We start from the raw sequence: 16,915 nt of genomic DNA, 5'->3' as shown, positions 1-16,915 counted from the left end.
CCAAGTCACCAGTCAGAACACAAACCCTTTAAAATCCAGAAGATTCAAAACCCAGGAAAAGAAATGCGTAACAGAGAGAAACATTCCTAAAACTCATCTTGCTAAGGTTACAAAAAACACCATTACCTCAGCAAATCAAAAACAAACAATCCTGATTGTCTATTTCCTGTAAGCTCCCAGAAACATGTATTAAAGAAGTTTATGTGAATCGTCTAATGCACTTGTGCCATGGTCAGAATTATTACCAAGCTAAAAAAGATTAATTTTTCTAAATACTCTAAACCCTCAGACACTATAAGGGCTACAGCTAGTGTAACATTTCTGTTATCTTGGCTGACAGACCCCCAAGCACACACACCTCCCTGCTACTTTTCCCTGTTAAGGCTTAAACACACACATTCACATACAGCGGCGGGGAAGCCAAGGGAAGGGGGCCAGGCACCCTTGACCTGAGGTCCCCACTCAAGAACCTGCCTCCCTCACAAAATTGAGATGACCTAAGGGCACTGTGGGGAGAGCTGGGTGTCTCCCAGCTCCCTCTGAGTGCTGGCTGGCACAGAGCTAACTCTCAGTCCAAGTTTGCAAATGCTTAGCTAACAAAGATGGCATTATGTGAAAGGTTGGTGCACGCTGCTGGTCTGGGAGTTCAAATGAAGTGACCACTGCCAAAAACTTTGTTTGGGTCCCCACAACTCCCCCCGCCCCACCTCCCGCCTTGAAATAAAGGGCAAGGATTTGCAATTTGGGGTCTTGCCGCCACTTGAAACCCATTTAGGTGGCTGCGTTGCTCGGGTTCTGGCAAAATGCAATTCCAGTTTCTCTCATTTAATTTTTAATTAACTACCGATGGAGGAGTCTGGCAGCCTCTGGGGTTAAGAGGAATTGCAGAAAACAGGGCGGGAGCCTAAAGAGGGGCTGCAACCCAAAGCCTACGCTCCAAGGGGAATGGGGGAGAGAAAAAAAAGTGTGTATGTTTTTTATTTTTAATCTGCTACACAAGGGTGCCAAGGGTCAGAGCCAAAGGCAACGCCATGAACTTGCCAGGACCTCTGGGCAGATAGCTAGCCTGGCTTATCACAGGGCAGCACACTCCCCCAGCTCCCTGCAGCCCAGCTGCAGGCCTTCTCCACCTATTCCTGCCTGCACTGCCACCCTCTCGTCCCCCTCCCCGAAAGGGGTTCTAGCAGGCATGGACACTTCCGGCCTGGCAGGAACCTCAGCTCAGCACATCCAAGGAGAGCCCTCTCAAATATCACTTTGCTATTTCAAACCCACCAAGGACGCTGGACCCCTGCCACACAGCCACAAATACCTTAGCGCCTGCCCACGCCCACAACTCTGGGGCACTTTCCTATTTTAACCAACCCTCCTCAAGGCAAAGTCTCCCCTCCACTAAGGAAGGAGTCAGCAGAGTCTTGCTGGGATGGCAGCACAGGGCCAGGGGGCCAGCATCACTGAGGTGGGGGCACACAACAGCCAAGATGAAAGGAACCTCAGGTCTTCAGTCGAGGGAAACTGAGGCAAGCAAAGAAAATTCATCAAGTTCATGGAATTCCATGTCCATTTCACTCCTGAAGTTCTTCACTGGGAATCACAGAGGAACCTGGAGTTGGAGCAGCTGTCCGTGAACCTCCTGAAACCACGCATGAAGTCCCCTTTATGAAGGCTTTCTGGAAATACTGTCCATAGCTTTTATCACATTTCCCCTGCCAAGAGTTAAGAGTCGCTGCACCACAAGAAACCCCCTTCCCAGAGTTCAGGTCTCGCCTCTGCCAGTGACTCTGCAATTCACCTTGTAGGGGCTTCCATTCAATTCTGTTAAGTTCATTTCTTCAGTGAACATGTAAGGGGCACCAACCGGCATACCTGGTGCCAGGTATGCTTCAGGTCAATTGCAAATGCCTTCCCTCTGTTTCGCAGGGATTCTCTGCTGAGAGGCAGAACTAGAAAGATAGAGAATTTCTAGTCTCAGCTCTGCCACCACCTGGCTACTTGCCCTCGGACAAGCCACTTAAACTCTAGGGTTCAGTTTCCTTATCTGTAAAATGGGAGTGAGATTTTATAACAAAAACCAACCGACAAGGCAGCTGCAAAGTGAAAATATCCACAGTAAGAGACATTCATGCAGCTGGAAGTGTCCACTCTACAAAAGGTCAGAACCCAGACAACGGTGTCTAAGAGAACCGAAAGAGATGCCCCAACCGGACCCCATGGGCTTTTGCCAACACTCTGGGATGCACTGCTCTGGCTTGAAGGCAACAGCAAGGAAATTATAATGGGACTGTGACCTTCCTCCCATTGACCTCTTCTGATTCAATGCAAACCAATTTCTCAGAAAAGTCCACTCCAGACTGAGTTTCCCAATGCTCCCATTGCCCCGTAAGCACTTCTTACCCACCAAAGATGGGTCTTGGCTGCACGAACTCCCCATACCCTGAGAATCTTTGGATCTCCTTGATAGATAACAGAGGGTCAGTCAACAGATACACTGATTTACACTCTACTTCATTTTCTAAAAAGTAGTTACAACAACTAGTTAATTGTCTTTAAAACCACCTTCTTCAAGAGCACCCACAACAATTAAGTATCTGAAAGAACACCATTCAACGCTCACTGACCCCAAGTGACTTATTCATTCTTCCTATGACCTTAACTCCTTCATTCAATCAGCATCTGTGCCTGCTACATGGAAGGTACCGTGGGAGCTACAGAGATGAATAGTTCACGGTCTCGACCATGGAAAAAATTAATAGGCTGTAGCCAGAAAAACAACCCTAAGTGAGAAGTTAGCTGGAATTGTGCAAAAAAGTGGTACTTGCCACGGGCCTGTAGGGCCAAGCCAGGCGGTGTTCGAAACACCCATTTTGGAGTCAATCACGCCTCCATGTGTGTGCAATCTAACTCTACTACTTCCCAGCTGGGAATTAACCTCTGTGTGCCTCAGCTGCTTCATCTGCAAAATGGAGTGAACAACAAGCCCTCTCTCATCAGGTCCCCGCAGGGTATGAGGGACTGAACCTACAGCAGTTAGCAGAGTAGCCTAGCACATGGAGAGCTGCCAACAGAGGCTTTGTATAGGTGGTTTTTACAGACATGGAGATGAAGGAGTGATCACAGAATGCAGAAAATGATCTCGTAAGTCCTTCAAAGATGAACAGGATTTGAATGGGTAAGAGAGGAATGCATTCCCGGGAAGACGAAGGAATCGGCAAGAAGCTACTGCAACATTCTAGCAAGAAGGAATGAAGGCTAAGTAGACAGTAGTCACAGGAAGGAAGGAAAAGACTAGATAAAGACTTGAGAAAGACAAAGAGAAAGAGGGTTCCTTTTCCTAAGTTTTTCTTAGTTTTCCACTTGCTTCTCCACTGTCATCCCTCCAACTCAATGCTACCTGCCTTAGCTCCTTCATAATCCCCATTCATCACTCCATCCTTCCTCCCACATGATCTGACTCTCAGGCCACGTGATACCAGGTGGAGCCCAATTCAGGAAAATAGGTTTTTACACCCCCAACGTATGAAATGTGGGCCTCAACCAGGGCGACCTCATGACTTAGTAGTATCTTCTAAATGTCAACGCCAACCTCAGTGATCTCCATACAATTCTACTGCCATTCCTCAGCAAACTACTGAAAGCAACCCCACGTACAAACTTTCACTGTCGCCATATTGTTTCAAGATGGAAGACCACACCGCAAGTTCCCAGAGTCTCAAATTTATAGAGCACCAAACTTGGCTGAAATCATTAACTTCTCTGAAACCTACACACAAAAAAATAGCATAGATACACTAACTCAAGAGAATGAAATAGACACACCCACCCATCCACGGATTCTAAAATGAAATCATTTGTATCATAGTCAAAAGCTAGCAACAGTGTTGGCTGTTCACAGGTTTAGAAAAAATACCATCCAAGATTTTTAATAGGCAGAAAGGTCAAGTTCACCAACCATTTTCATATGGCTGTTACCTCTTAGCCTCCCTGAACATCAAGGTCAGGAAACCCCATCATCACTATGGGATTTTCCCAGAAGGACTACATCATAAGTGAACCAGTCACGTCTCCCTTTCACTACTAAGTTTACCAGACCAGAAGTACCATTCACCAGCTTCTTTTTCAGCCCTAGAGAGGGCACAAGAACTGCTCAATTTCCTCAGCATTCCATTCCAAAAGCATTAACTTTTCAGCCACAACAAAATTGCATCACATTGAATATTCTCAAAACCAGTGGGCCACCAGCTGAGTCTCTAACTCCTAATACTATGGAAGAAATTTTCACCATGAAGACATTGCTAGTCATGGGATTTGACCACTTGTGAAACAACCAGATGGGTTCTGGTCTCCTAACCAATTTCAACCTCCACATGCAGAGAACTCAGATGGCCAGGCCAAGCAGGTAGGACCTGACGACGTTCAAGAAACCAACTCCCATGGACCCAGGGATTCCCAGGACCATTCCTCCCCACTGCATGCAGAAGAGCAAGACCAATTAGATCACCTGCTATGTGGACACACTTAACCACCTACAGGGTTAATAAGAAGAACTGAATGGAGGCTATGGAAGACCTTCAGACACATCCTCTTCCACGTCCCCAAGATGAGTCCTAACCCATTTCATCAGATGTCAAGTCTCATTCTAACCCAGGTTTGAAAGCTATGTGTGTCTGTTCGTCCCCTTTGGGGACTGCTATCAGAGATGAATAGATGGCAGGCATCTCTCTTGTAATAATTTCCTAAATCTTAAGAAATTCATCCCAGTAGAAAGTGAGTAATAGGATAGAAAGAACTACAATCTGATGATGTTAACTATCTTCACAAGAACATTTTGGCCACAAGGTTACGAACTAGCTGAGGATCTCAGTGTACAAATTGTCTTAGTGGATACCACATGAGCCTACCCACACCAAACACACACACCACCCTCCCGTAATTTGAAAGACTGCTCTCTAGAAAGCAGAGCAAGAGTCCATTCCACCAAATTCTCACTCAACTCCAAAAACATAAGTTTCATATTAGGTTTGCCTATTAGAATTTTTTTCTTAAACCAACACTAAAGAGGCTTAGTTCCCTCCCAGCTAACTGTTCACTCTTAACGTATCACACAGTTGTGAGTCCTGTACAACGCCATTTCATTTTTCAGACAGATATCTACACAATTTTGCATCATTACAACTTTATGGAACACCATTCACCAAGTTATACCGCTGGAGAAGGGTACCGTGGGGAGGGCTGCAGAGAGGTGGGCAGGGGAACAGAAAGAAAGGCAAGGAGAAAGTAAGACCACTGCCAACTGGCTGTGTATTTGCTTTTCGTACTAGAGAAGTTAGAGCTATCCAACCCTGTAATTATTGCTAGGATTAAAAATTTGTTACTCACATAATCATGAAAGGCTTTTGCTTCACTTGAATGTTCACAAGTGTCTCTCCTTTCAGGAGCTGCACAGTAAAGGTCCCAAAATACACTGCAAGGAGAAAAATAAAATAAGATCAGGTTACTAATTATTACTTGTGTACACAATGGCAAGTGCACAACGCATGGCGCTAATAGTACTAGGTCTCTCAAAGGCTCCGTCCCACCGTATCAGCTCTCATTGGGCAAGCAGCCTAGAAAACAAAACATATCCAACTTCTTCTGGCAAGCCAGCCAACATTCATGGAAGTCATAGCTCTTATATATCAAATACCTACTACGTGCTGGATATCTCATACCCATATTACTTGTGTCTACCATGTACTGTAAGGTAGGCAATTTTCTCTCCACTTTACACAAGGGCCAACTGAAGCTCAAAGGGGTTAGTAGAACCCACTCACGGACGCCCTAGGAAGACGAACATGAATGTGGGTAAGAATCCACACTGGTCTCTCCTTTATTTTTACTACCCAAACCAAAACGCATAAAAAAGCTGCAAGTGCCAAAGTCAGGACACAACTATCGTTCATATTTGCAGCAACCTGGGAGACACTGGCAGTAAAGGAAACTTTACAGGTTCTAAATCCCAGAGCCCGAACCTTCACTCTTCCCACCCCACCCCCACTCGCACCCCAGCCCTCCCCCAAGGAATTCTCATGCAAGAACAACTCCTCCCCCTACACACCAAAAAACACCAATCAATTAGGCAAAGGACAGGTCACAGTCAACCAAACATCTAGTCCTTTCACATTGCAATAGACGGCCCTCTTCAGAGAAGTACCTGTCAGCAAAGGGAGAGGAAGAACAAAGCAGGCCTAGAAACACCTCCCTCACCCCCTACTAAAGATTTTGTTTGGCCACTCTAACACTCTGTATTAAAATGAGGACAGACATACAAGCCCTTTGCCAACCAATAAAGCCCTATACAAACATGGAGTCGTCACGGATATTAACAAGGGGTCTAAGAACAGCTCAAGGCCCAGGGACAGAACCAGCTTAAAGGGTAAAGTGGGCACCAAAACCAAAGTCCGACTCCTGGTGCAGTGCTCTTGTCCTCATCACAGCCAGCCCTGCAAGTCATCAGACAAGCATCTCACTCAAGGTGTGTGAATAATGCAGCCTGCCCCTCACCAGACAAGCTCCACTGCCTCCTCCCGCTCCAGAAAGCCTGGGTCATTTGCTCAGTGTCAAATGGCACGAAGCAACTTCTAACAAACAGGACCACAGCCACTCAAAGCCACCACCACCCAGGCCCAACACAGCAGACTCTACGTTCCTGCGACTGAGATAAGGATGGAGAAGTTTCAGGAGATTCTGGATATAACAGGAAAATCAGGGACTTCTACTAGCTGCCAAAGAGGGCTAGAGAACATTCCTTTCTGTCTTCTGGAACTGTACACATCTGATTACCTCCTCCACAGGTTAAAAGTTTCCAACGCTACAAATTCCCCAGCCCCTTCTAAGTAACCGTCACTCAGCCTAAGTTTCTACAAAACCCAAGCTGATCAGAGCCACCAACTCCATCCACACATTCCCTCCAAAAACAGCCACAGAAAACCTACCACCCACTCCTACAGGTGGAATCCTTCCGCCACTCAAATGCCTCCAAGACCGGCAGTTCCGAGGTTGGCAGAAGTAATTAAAAACTCATTTTCTTTGCACAAGTTAGAACAGACACTTCATCCTCCGGCTGTTCAAAGAGACTTGAAACAGTAACCTGAGCTGGCAGGTAAACCAAGATCCCAACAAACATTTCACTGAACTCCATCAAAATATCAAAAGCCACTCTTTTCTTTTCCCAAAAGGATGTCAAAGACCCCACCAATCAGTCCCACAAAACCCCCAGGTCACACACTTAGGGCAACTGACTCGGGCTGACCCTAAGCTCCCTCCCGCCTGTCGCAAACCCAACAGAAACCAGACCTGTAATGGCCCCACACCCAAAGGACACAGAGGCCTGGTGACAGAGTCACAGAGAGTGAGAGCCCCTACTGCAAGCACTGTGAGGTCGACTCTGACCAGTTAAGGTTTTACGTAAAACACCACTTTGTGGTTTTAGTGGGGGAGAGGGACAAGGAGCTCCCAGAAAAAAGGAAGGACCAGTCAGTCTGAATCAGTATCTTTAAAGGAAGTGGCAGCCCTTTCTTGCTTTTTCTCAGGGTGCCTGGAAAAAGCCCCGGTAATGTCCTTTCTTAAGGATGTGAGCTCCGAGGAGAAAAAGGGACAGGCCAGTTGTAAAACGGACCTGGTATCCCCTCCACGCCGCCCCACCCCCACTCCTCTAATTAAAGCAACATGCAGAACTGACAAAAATCCTCCAATGTTTTTTCAAATCCCCTGCCTAGAGCCCAAGAGTGAGATGTAAAAGTAAGGAGTTTCTACCCCAACACCACAGATGGTTTTATTTTTCCCCAAAACTTTAGGCAGCATCCTCTTCTGCCCTTTTTCTCCTTGGCCAGCCTGGCCAGAGCGCCCGGAGGTACCCTACTCTGGGCAACGCGGAGGGCCACAGGGTGGAGGGCCTGCTCCATGCCTCCCCTCTTTGTTCACTTGGACCCAGGGCTCAGAACAAAACACACACACATGCAAAACTATCACACAAACTTACCACCACCACGAGTGCAAAAACCCAGGCGGTTCTCCCAACGTGATGTTTTTCTCCCATCGAATCTGGAAAGGAAAGAGCAGAGGCAGCTTAGATGAGCAGAGAGGGGGTGGGCTGGGGGCTTCCCAGAACCAAAAGGCTGGGAAGACCAACTAACAATAAATGCCAAAAGGTGATAAAAATTCAAAATGGTGGCCACAGTGGCTGCTCCTGAAAACAAAGGCTCTAAGAATAGTGGGGAGGGGGGGTGTCAAGAAACTGGATGCTGGGGGAAGTCCCACTCACCTCCGATAAGAAGGTCTGTGCAGATTTCTGTGCTCCTACGTGCAGTAAATATTCGTAGACGTATAAAGCTAACCTGGAAAGTGGGCAGGAGGCAGAGAGAGAGAAGAAAGGCGTCATATCCCACCGGTGCTCTCCAGGACCTTGCTAGCAGGCTTTGAGCCCTGTCTGCGCCGTCCCATTGTGGCCCCCACCAGAGCTAAGCAGCTAGCTCACCCCAAACCAGGCCGCCAGATAGGAACGTTTAGGCGGTAGAGACCAGACAACGCGTTCCCTCAAGCCGTGAGGGGTGGAGAGCAGCCCCCAAACTTGAACTTCCAAGTGGCGTCGGGGGCAAACCCACCCGGGCTCCTCAAACTCGCGAGCCACTAGACCCCACAGCCACCTTACCATTCCCGACCCACTACTCACTACGCTCTCCGTAGCTCTGGAGATCCGGGGAGACTCGCCCTGGACTCCGGGGCTTGGCGCGCTCTGGAGTGGGCAGCAAAGCGCTACCCTCGTCACCTCCCCCCGAACAACTGTCCCCCAAGCCTGGGGCCAAGCCGGCGCCACCGTCGCTGCCCAGCCCGGCATCCGAGGACGCGGAGCCGGTGACGAAGCCGAGGGCAAGGAAGGGAGTGCGCTCCCGGCCGAACAAAGCCCCCGGCACGCACTCTTCACGCCGCGGGCGGACAAAAGGAGGCTTCGGGGCTGCAGAAGCCACGCGCCCCCTGCCCGCGCCCGGTGAGCAAAGTGCGGCCACGGCGGCGAGCGCCCGGTTGGTGCGAGCGCCCAGGCTCGCTGGCGGCACCTCGCCCACCACTCGCCGCGGACCCCGGCGCCGAGCCCGCGCCGCGGCCACCAAGTGCCTCCTCCAGCGGCTCCCCCCGCCGCCCCTTCCCCGATCCCCCAACCTCCGCCGGCTTCCAACAATGGGCTCTCCCACGCCGCCCGCCGCGGCCTCAGGGAAAGGGCCAGGCAGGCGGCGCCTGGACCTGGGGGCCCGAGGGCGCAGCAGCCCCCTGCCCCCGCCCGCCCGCCCACCTGCCTCCCGCCGCCCGCCCGCAGCCCGGCGGCAGCGCGGCCGCCACTTGCAAAATAGGGCTTACTTTTCCCGAGCCTGCCCGTCCGAGGGCACCGCCGAGCCTTTGCCTTTGGCAAACATGGTTTGCTGGGAAGAGGACGCCGAGCCTCGCCGACGCCGCCGCCGCCGCCGCTACCGCTCCGGCTCTCCCGAGCTGCCCCTCGCTCCCGGCCCCCTCCCCGGCGCTCGCTCACTCGCTCTCTCGCTCGCTGGCGCTCTCCTCGCCGCGCTCCCCTCCCTCCCCCCCAGGCGCTGGCTCCGCGCTCTTTCCAGCTGTCAAAGCGTCAGCCCCGGCCGCGGCCCCATCGCCCTGGAACTCCTCCCGCGCCGGCTCGGCCTGTGGTGCCGCCGCCGCCGCCCGCACGGCCGCCCGCTCTCCGCTCGCTCGCGCGCCCGCCCGGCTCCGCCTGCGCCGCCCTCTGCGCCTCCGGCACCGCTGCCGCCGCCGCCGCCGCCGCTGCTGGTCTACTTGGAGCTCAACCGAACGTGGCTACCCGGGCGAGGGAGCGAGGCGGGCGGCAACATCCCGCGATGGATGGCCGGCTGGGCCAATCGGCGCGCGCGGGGGCGGGCCCGGGCCGGCCGAGAGGGACGCCCTGACAGCGCCGGCCGCGGCAGTCCCCGCTACGCCGCCTCCGCGAAGCCGCTGCCTGCTCCTGCGGGCGAACTGGGGGCGTCCGGGGGCGCGAGCCTCTCTTTTCCGTCGCCGGAGCGGGGGGCGACGTGGGTCGGGCTGGGGGCACCCTGGTCTCCTTGCCCTAGCGAGGAGGGGAATCTGACCGGTGCTCCCCGCGGTGCGGACCACCGGGGGCCAAGGGGGGCGCTGCGGCAGCGTCCGATGGGAGGGGGCGCAGACCCCCCAAGCGGTCGCCGCTCGCTCCCTCCTGCCACGTCCCTCTCCCTTATCTGCCCCTCACCTCCCCCGCCGCGGCCCGCGCCAGCCCAGCCCTTATCTTGCTCTCCCCCGCCTCGGTTGTCCTCTCCCAGGGCTTTGACCCCGACCCCCTCCCCAGACTCCAGCCCGGCCCCAGCCCGCCCCGCCCCCGGGCCTCCCTTTCGCCCAGTCTGGCTTCCGAGCGCCGGGCCCGGGGCTCCACGCTGAGAGCTGGGCGGCTCGAGCCGGCGCCGAGGCGTGCGGCTGCTCCTTTACTAGATCATTAAAATACTTTGGAAAACCCCAAAGTGGAGCCGCGCGAAAATGGCCCCTGGCGTGCTTTGGGAAGCCCGGGGCGAGGGTAGGGGAGAGGGGACTTAGGCTAAGAGGATGGAGAGTGATTTTTCCCAAATTTCCAAGGTTTGCCAGTCCTGGCAAGTTAGCCCCTCGGCTTCTCCGCGGGAAAGGGTGCCACTCGGGAATGGCGGGGGGGGGGGGGCGTCACCTGGGCGGCCCGCGACGCGGAATGCGCGCCACAGAAATCTGCAAACTTCAAATAAATGGAGCTAAATTGGGGAGTGGGGGACGAAAGTCAGGCGTAGGGGGAGGGGAAGCTTCCATTGTCAGTGACCCAGGTGTACAATGGGAAAATGAGGGGGGGGCTGGCAGAGTGACCCAGCTATTTCTTGCTGATTCCTTTCTGCCCACGCCAAGAACCCAGAAGATACAGTGTGCCCCTCGTTAGAGACTCTTAAGATCAGATACCAGCGAAATAAGGGAAGGCTCCCCCATTTTCAGACTGTTTTTAGAGCGCGGTTCTCTTTAAATGTGATGAAACACTGTCGGCACTGTCTCTTTAAAAGAGTCAAGCAGAAAAAGCTGTGTAAGCGCTGATTGGCTGCCTGTTTGGATACATCTTTAGGGGAGCCTTGAAACTGTTAGCCTAGGTTGATTTTTTTTTTTTTTTTTAACTGCGCTGTTCCAATAAACAAGTAACGCCCCTCCCCCTAACATGCCTCGCACCAAACAATTAAAGGATAGGTCAGTGTCCTGGGGAAAACACGTTTCAAGTAGGAGAACTCAGAACTAGATTTCAACAAAATAAACAATTATTCCCTACCATTAAAGTTTGCTTATTTTGATCTGTAGAAGAGAGAAAAAGGGCTTTAAAAAGAAATGCCCCGCAGCAAAAGGATCTGCATTGGTTCAGAAAAGAGACTCTGTGTGAATTTTTGGAATAATATTCTACGCAATGTAACAACCTCCCTAAATTAGAATACAGCCAGCCACTGCAGACACCTCTGGACTCACTCAGCTCTCGGCCAGGACCCAGCGCTCACAGGGGAAAGGGGCAGAAAAAAGGAACACTGAGCCCTAGTTTATGGGCGTCTGTGCGCTAGTTCCTATGTTAAAGGTTGTTTTGTGAATGAGGGAAGCATGGAGGTTGAGAGTTGGAATACAAGGATAGGGGAGAAAAGGAAATAATTACAGTTATTTTTTCCCCTAGGCGGTTTAATTTAATAGGACTAACTTAAGGTACCGTAGAGCCCACGCTAATTAAATTGGCCTGCTCATACCTTTCCCCTGGACTTCCTTCTATTTTGAATGGGCTAGGAATGGCCAGGAATGGCTTGTCAACAGACTGACTCACAAGAAGCCTGACTCATCTTGTGTCTGCAAGGCCCACAAATTATGAGTATCGGTTAGATCCTGGCTAAAAAAAAAAAAGAAGACACTGCCTGTCTCCGGCCCTACTATGACCCAGGACTCTACCAGGTTGGCCATGCCCCCATCAGCTTCGTGGCTGCAACACAAGCATATCTATTTGAGCATCAGTTTCTTCATCTGGCAAATGGCAAAGGGAGGTTAGAAGATCTTCTGTATCTCTTGATAGTCTGATGTGCTACAACGCTAAGACTTCCCTTCTATATTTTTCTCTGCCTACCACCACCCTGGAAAAAGGACTAGCACCTCCTTTCCAAACATGTGGCAAGAAGAGAGGGGTACAGTTCAGAGATCCTGTGCCAGGCACTCTGTCTCTGTGGTCAGCCCTTTGCTGGAACTTGACACAGCAAAGCTTCACGTTGGTTGGTAGATTCCTGGTTAGAGCTAAAAGATATGGTGAGAGGGCCTGGGCAGAGACAGCAGGGAGACTGTCTTAGCCACCCCTCACCCCTGCTGGCTAGAAGGGAGCTAGCTGAGGGATTCCCTGGAAGCAGGACCACTCAGCAGCCCTAACTAGGTTAGGGCTGCTGGCACAATTATCCAGAATGTGGGCAGATCAGAAGGAAGTCTCAACACCACCAACAGCATTCAAGGCCCCAGTCCCCCTTTCCCTCTGCATCCCCCATGCCCCATCTTTGGGCGTGCTGTCTCTCTTCCTGGAATGCTTTCTGGCCCAGTTCCCTTCTTCGCCCATCCTTTAAGGCTGACATCCCCTCCAGTGCTACCTCCTCCACGAAAACCTCCCTGCTTTTCACTTCTGGAGCAACACCTGTCCTTCTGTCCCTCCAATCTTATCTCGTTTCGCTGGCACCATTCATTCTCCCCATTGTTGTAGCCACTTGTTTACTGTCTGTCTCCCCCACCAGACTGGGAGGGCGGGATCTCAGTTTGAGTTATTTGTGTATCTCCCGCACACAGCACAGGTTCAATACCTGTGTGTATATTAACACTCAAGGTAGGCACCAGGAGCCCCGGGGACCTAGAGAGGGAAAACTCGCCCCAGCCCCAAAGTACTGGGCCCAGTGGGGAGATAAGGAACGGACACCACCAACAATAGGGTTAGATAAGGCCACTCCCTTGGCTCAGCCCCACCCTCCTAAGCTACAGCCACCTGGAACTCTGTACTTTCAGTTTCCAGAAAGGCCATGCCATTTCACACATCCACCCTGACTCATATTCTCTCTGTCTCTCTCTCCCCTATCTTTCTCTTGCCTCCCTCTCTTCCTTTTTTTCCTTCTTTCTTTCTTTTAGGACATGTTTATTGAATGCCTACTATGTACCATGCACTGTTCTGAACCCTGGGTGATAAACCAGACAAAAATCCTTACCCCATGGAGTTTACACTGTTGTGAAGTCCCCTGCCCAAAGCCCCCTCCTGTGACAGACTCCCACCAACACTTCTCAGATCCATCCTGGAGAGGCAGCGTCTCCTTTGGAGAGCCTTCCCAGATCCCCTCTCTGAACTCCCAGTTGGGGGCAGGCGTGCCCTCCGTGTGTCCCCACTGCATGGGTATGGTTCAGGGGTGCATCTTCCCATGGGAATATGACTCCTTAGGGTCAGGGAATGATCGTCATTCCCTGGGGGACCCTCAGTGCGCAGCAATGTGGTGAAAGGAACAGAAGGACAGATGAGGAACTGGGTAACTAGATGTTGCGGGACCTTCAGGTGAGGTGGGAGCAAGGGGGGAGAGGTGAATTCCAAGCTTAGGCTAGAAGGGCCTCTCCTTCCTCTCTCGGGTGTCAGAAACTGGGGCGGCAGAAATCCTGGGCTCTGGGACAAGATGGGTGGGGTCCAGACCTCCAGAAGCAGGTGGTTTAAGGAAAGGGACTTCAGGCCCATGAACTCAACCCAAGAGACTGTGCTTGCCAAGGATGCCAGAAGACCTACCTTGTTCCCTTTCCTGGTTCAGAGCTCTCTTTCAGTGTTCCTTGCAGCTGCTAGGAGGATGCAGGCTCCCCTGGGGGCTGTTTCAGTGGAAGCTGAATATCCAGCCCTTCCCCCTTCTGAACCCATAGCGCTTAGTCCTAGAATGGCATGGCGACACCTCTGATCAAAACCTTGGGGGTTTGGACAGGCTTGGGCCCAGGCAGGTCAGCTCTGGTTTTAGCAGAAGTTTCCCTGGGCGATCAGGGGCCTCCACAGGAGGAGAACAAAATCCAGCACCCAAAGACCTGGCTTCCCTTTCTCACTGGGAGACTTTGGGCAGGTGACCTTCCCTTCTGAGCCTCAGTGCCCTCTCTCGGCACTGACGACGTTAATGCCTATGCCAAAGGCAGGCTGGGAGGACAAAGAGACATAAATGTTGGGGACTCACCCACTAGGCTGTTAGTCAGTGTTGGCTGAGCCCAAGGTTCTGATGATGGAGAGTAGCCGCTTGGGATGGTTGTTTGGGTGCTCAAGGGAGACAGTAATTGGGGAAATGTTTTGAAAATGGAAAAAGATGATTATTCACAGCCAGCAAACAAGAGGTGCTAAGAAAGAAGTGGATTTAAGTTTAAAATCAAATGTGTTTTGAAATGTCTTCCAATGGACACATACTTGTCCTGAACCAATTTGTCACAGCAAAACAAGCTTCAAGTATAGAATGGGTTAGTTCAATTGGAAAGCATCTATGTGCTCAGCCTTGTTTTTTTCTGCCTATTTCCTTCATAAAAATTTAAGCATTTGGGCCAGGCATGGTGGCTCATGCCTGGAATCTGAGCCCTTTTGGAGCCCGAGGCAGGCAGATCACATGAGGTCAAGAGTTCCACACCAGCCTGGCCAACATGGTGAAACCCCGTCTCTACTAAGAATACAAAAATTAGCTGAGTGTGGTGGCGCATGCCTGTAATCCCAGCCACTCAGGAGGCTGAGGCAGGAGGATCACTTGAACCCAGGAGACAGAGGTCGCAGTGAGCTGAGATGAGGCCACTGCCCTCCAGCCTGGGTGACAAAGCAAGACTCTGTCTAGAAGGAAAAAAAAAAAAGGCCAGGCGCGGTGGCTCACGCCTGTAATCCCAGCACGTTGGGAGGCCGAGGCGGGTGGATCACGAGGTCAAGAGATCGAGACCATCCTGGTCAACATGGTGAAACCCCGTCTCTACTAAAAATACAAAAATTAGCTGGGCGAGGTGGCGCGTGCCTGTAGTCCCAGCTACTCAGGAGGCTGAGGCAGGAGAATTGCTTGAACCCAGGAGGTGGAGGTTGCGGTGAGCCGAGATCGCGCCATTGCACTCCAGCCTGGGTAACAAGAGCGAAACTCCATCTCAAAAAAAAAAAAAAAAGAATTTAAGCAGTCTGGCAGGGCATGGTGGCTCACACCTGTAATCCCAACACTTTGGGAGCCCAAGGTGGGAGGATCACTTGAGCCAGGGATGCTGGGAAGTGCAAGAAAGCAGCAGGCATGGCCCTGTCCCCAGTAGCTGGGGAGAGGAAGCTAACACCAGCCACAGCCTCTCCTGACTCTGCCTCTCCAGCGCGCCCTAGCCTCCGAGTTCCCTGAGCCTGGGACTGGCCCTGCTCTGTTTTCATTCACTTGCCAAAACTTTGCTACTTCTGGCATCTCTGCCCAGAACACTCCTCTCCCAGGTAAAGGCTTCACTACCTCCTCATTTCCTCCAGGTCAAATCACCAGCACTCCTCCCACAGAAACCTCTTCAGAATGATAGCTGCCCTCCATCCTGTTGTTTTTCTCCACTGCAACTATCACCACCATATATATATATATATATATATATATATATATATATATATATATTTACACGAGTCAGGGCATGGTGGCTCATGCCTGTACTCCCAGGACTTTGGGAGTCTGAGGTGGGAGGATCACTTGAGGCCAGGAGTTCGAGACCAGCCTGGGCAACAAAGCAAGTCACTGTCTCTACGAAAAAAAATTAGCTAAATGTTGTGGAATGCACCTGTAGTCCCAGCCAATTGAATGGCTGAGGTGAAAGGATCGCATGAACATGGGAGTTTTAGCCCCACTTTTTTTTTTTTTGTTTTTTTTGTTCTGAGACAGAGTCTACTCTGTCACCCAGGCTGGAATGCAGTGGCATGATCTCAGCTCACTGCAACCCAGGCTCAAGTACTTCTCCTGTCTCAGCCTCCCGAGTACCTAAGACTACAGGCACCCACCACCATGCCTGGCTAATTTTTGTATTTTTAGTAGAGACAGGGTTTCACCATATTGATCAGGCTGGTCTCGAACTCCTGACCTCAGGTGATCCCCCTGTCTCAGCCTCCCTAAGTGCTAGGATTACAGATGTGAGCCACCATGCCCAGCATAGCCCCACTTTTAATGCAAGATGTTTTTGGTGGGGTGGAGTGGACAGAGTCTCACTGTGTCATCCAGGTTGGAGTGCAGTGGTATAATCATAGTTCACTCTACCTTGAACTCCTGGGCTCAAGCGATCCTCTTGCCTCGGCATCCCAAGTAGCTGGCACTACAGGAGTGCACCATGATGCCCAGCTGATTTTAAAAACTTTTTTGTAAAGACAGAGTCTCACTTTGTTGTCCAGTATGGTCTTGAACTCCAGGCCTCGAAAGATCCTCCTGCATCAGCCTCCCAAAGTGCTGGGATTAAAGGCATAGCTACGGTACCCAGTCTATCGTGACTTTTAGAACAGATACTCAGTTAAAAAAAAAAAAAATTGTTACATGTTTTTTGTATACAATTATTCCTTTAACAAGGGCTTCCTAAATTTCTGGTATGGGCTGGGCATCATGGTGGGTGCTGAGGATGCCATGGTGAACAGGGTGGTCGTGGTCTCCTTTCCGTTTTTTTTTTTTTTTCCCTTTTTTTTTTTTTTTTTTAAAGATGGGGTTTCACCATGATGGCCAGGCTGGTCTTGAACTCCTGCCCTCAGGTGATCCACCCACCTTGGCCTCCCAAGTGCTAGGATTACAGGCGTGAGCCACCACGCCCAGCCCATGGTCTCCTTTCGTGTGGATTTACAGCCTAGCAGGAGAGGCAA

General features: G+C 51.4%; 1 protein-coding gene across 6 annotated transcripts in view; it reads right to left on the bottom strand.

Annotated features, from left to right (window-relative positions):
• SSBP3 (single stranded DNA binding protein 3) overlaps window positions 1–9,825 on the bottom strand; it is a 180,697-nt gene extending 170,872 nt beyond the window's left edge. For 3 of the 6 annotated variants that reach the window (XM_032296896.1, XM_032296897.1, XM_032296898.1), the window contains exons 1-4: window positions 9,388–9,815; window positions 8,300–8,372; window positions 8,018–8,079; window positions 5,377–5,461 (exon numbers count right to left, since the gene is read on the bottom strand). In XM_032296896.1, coding sequence (XP_032152787.1) covers window positions 5,377–5,461; window positions 8,018–8,079; window positions 8,300–8,372; window positions 9,388–9,443 — 276 coding nt within the window. In that variant the 5' untranslated portion in view covers window positions 9,444–9,815. Of the gene's footprint in view, window positions 1–5,376; window positions 5,462–8,017; window positions 8,080–8,299; window positions 8,373–9,387 lie in introns of all 6 variants that reach the window. The other 3 variants (XM_032296895.1, XM_032296899.1, XM_032296894.1) reach the window with 3 other exon arrangements.
• Window positions 9,826–16,915: the final 7,090 nt, after the last annotated feature.

Source organism: Sapajus apella, unplaced genomic scaffold (genome assembly GCF_009761245.1).
Source record: "Sapajus apella isolate SASKATOON/1434 unplaced genomic scaffold, GSC_monkey_1.0 scaffold36, whole genome shotgun sequence".
In the NCBI taxonomy this organism is placed as follows: Eukaryota; Metazoa; Chordata; class Mammalia; order Primates; family Cebidae; genus Sapajus; species Sapajus apella.
Note: the sequence above shows the minus strand (reverse complement) of the source record. Positions and strands in the feature narration are given on the sequence as shown.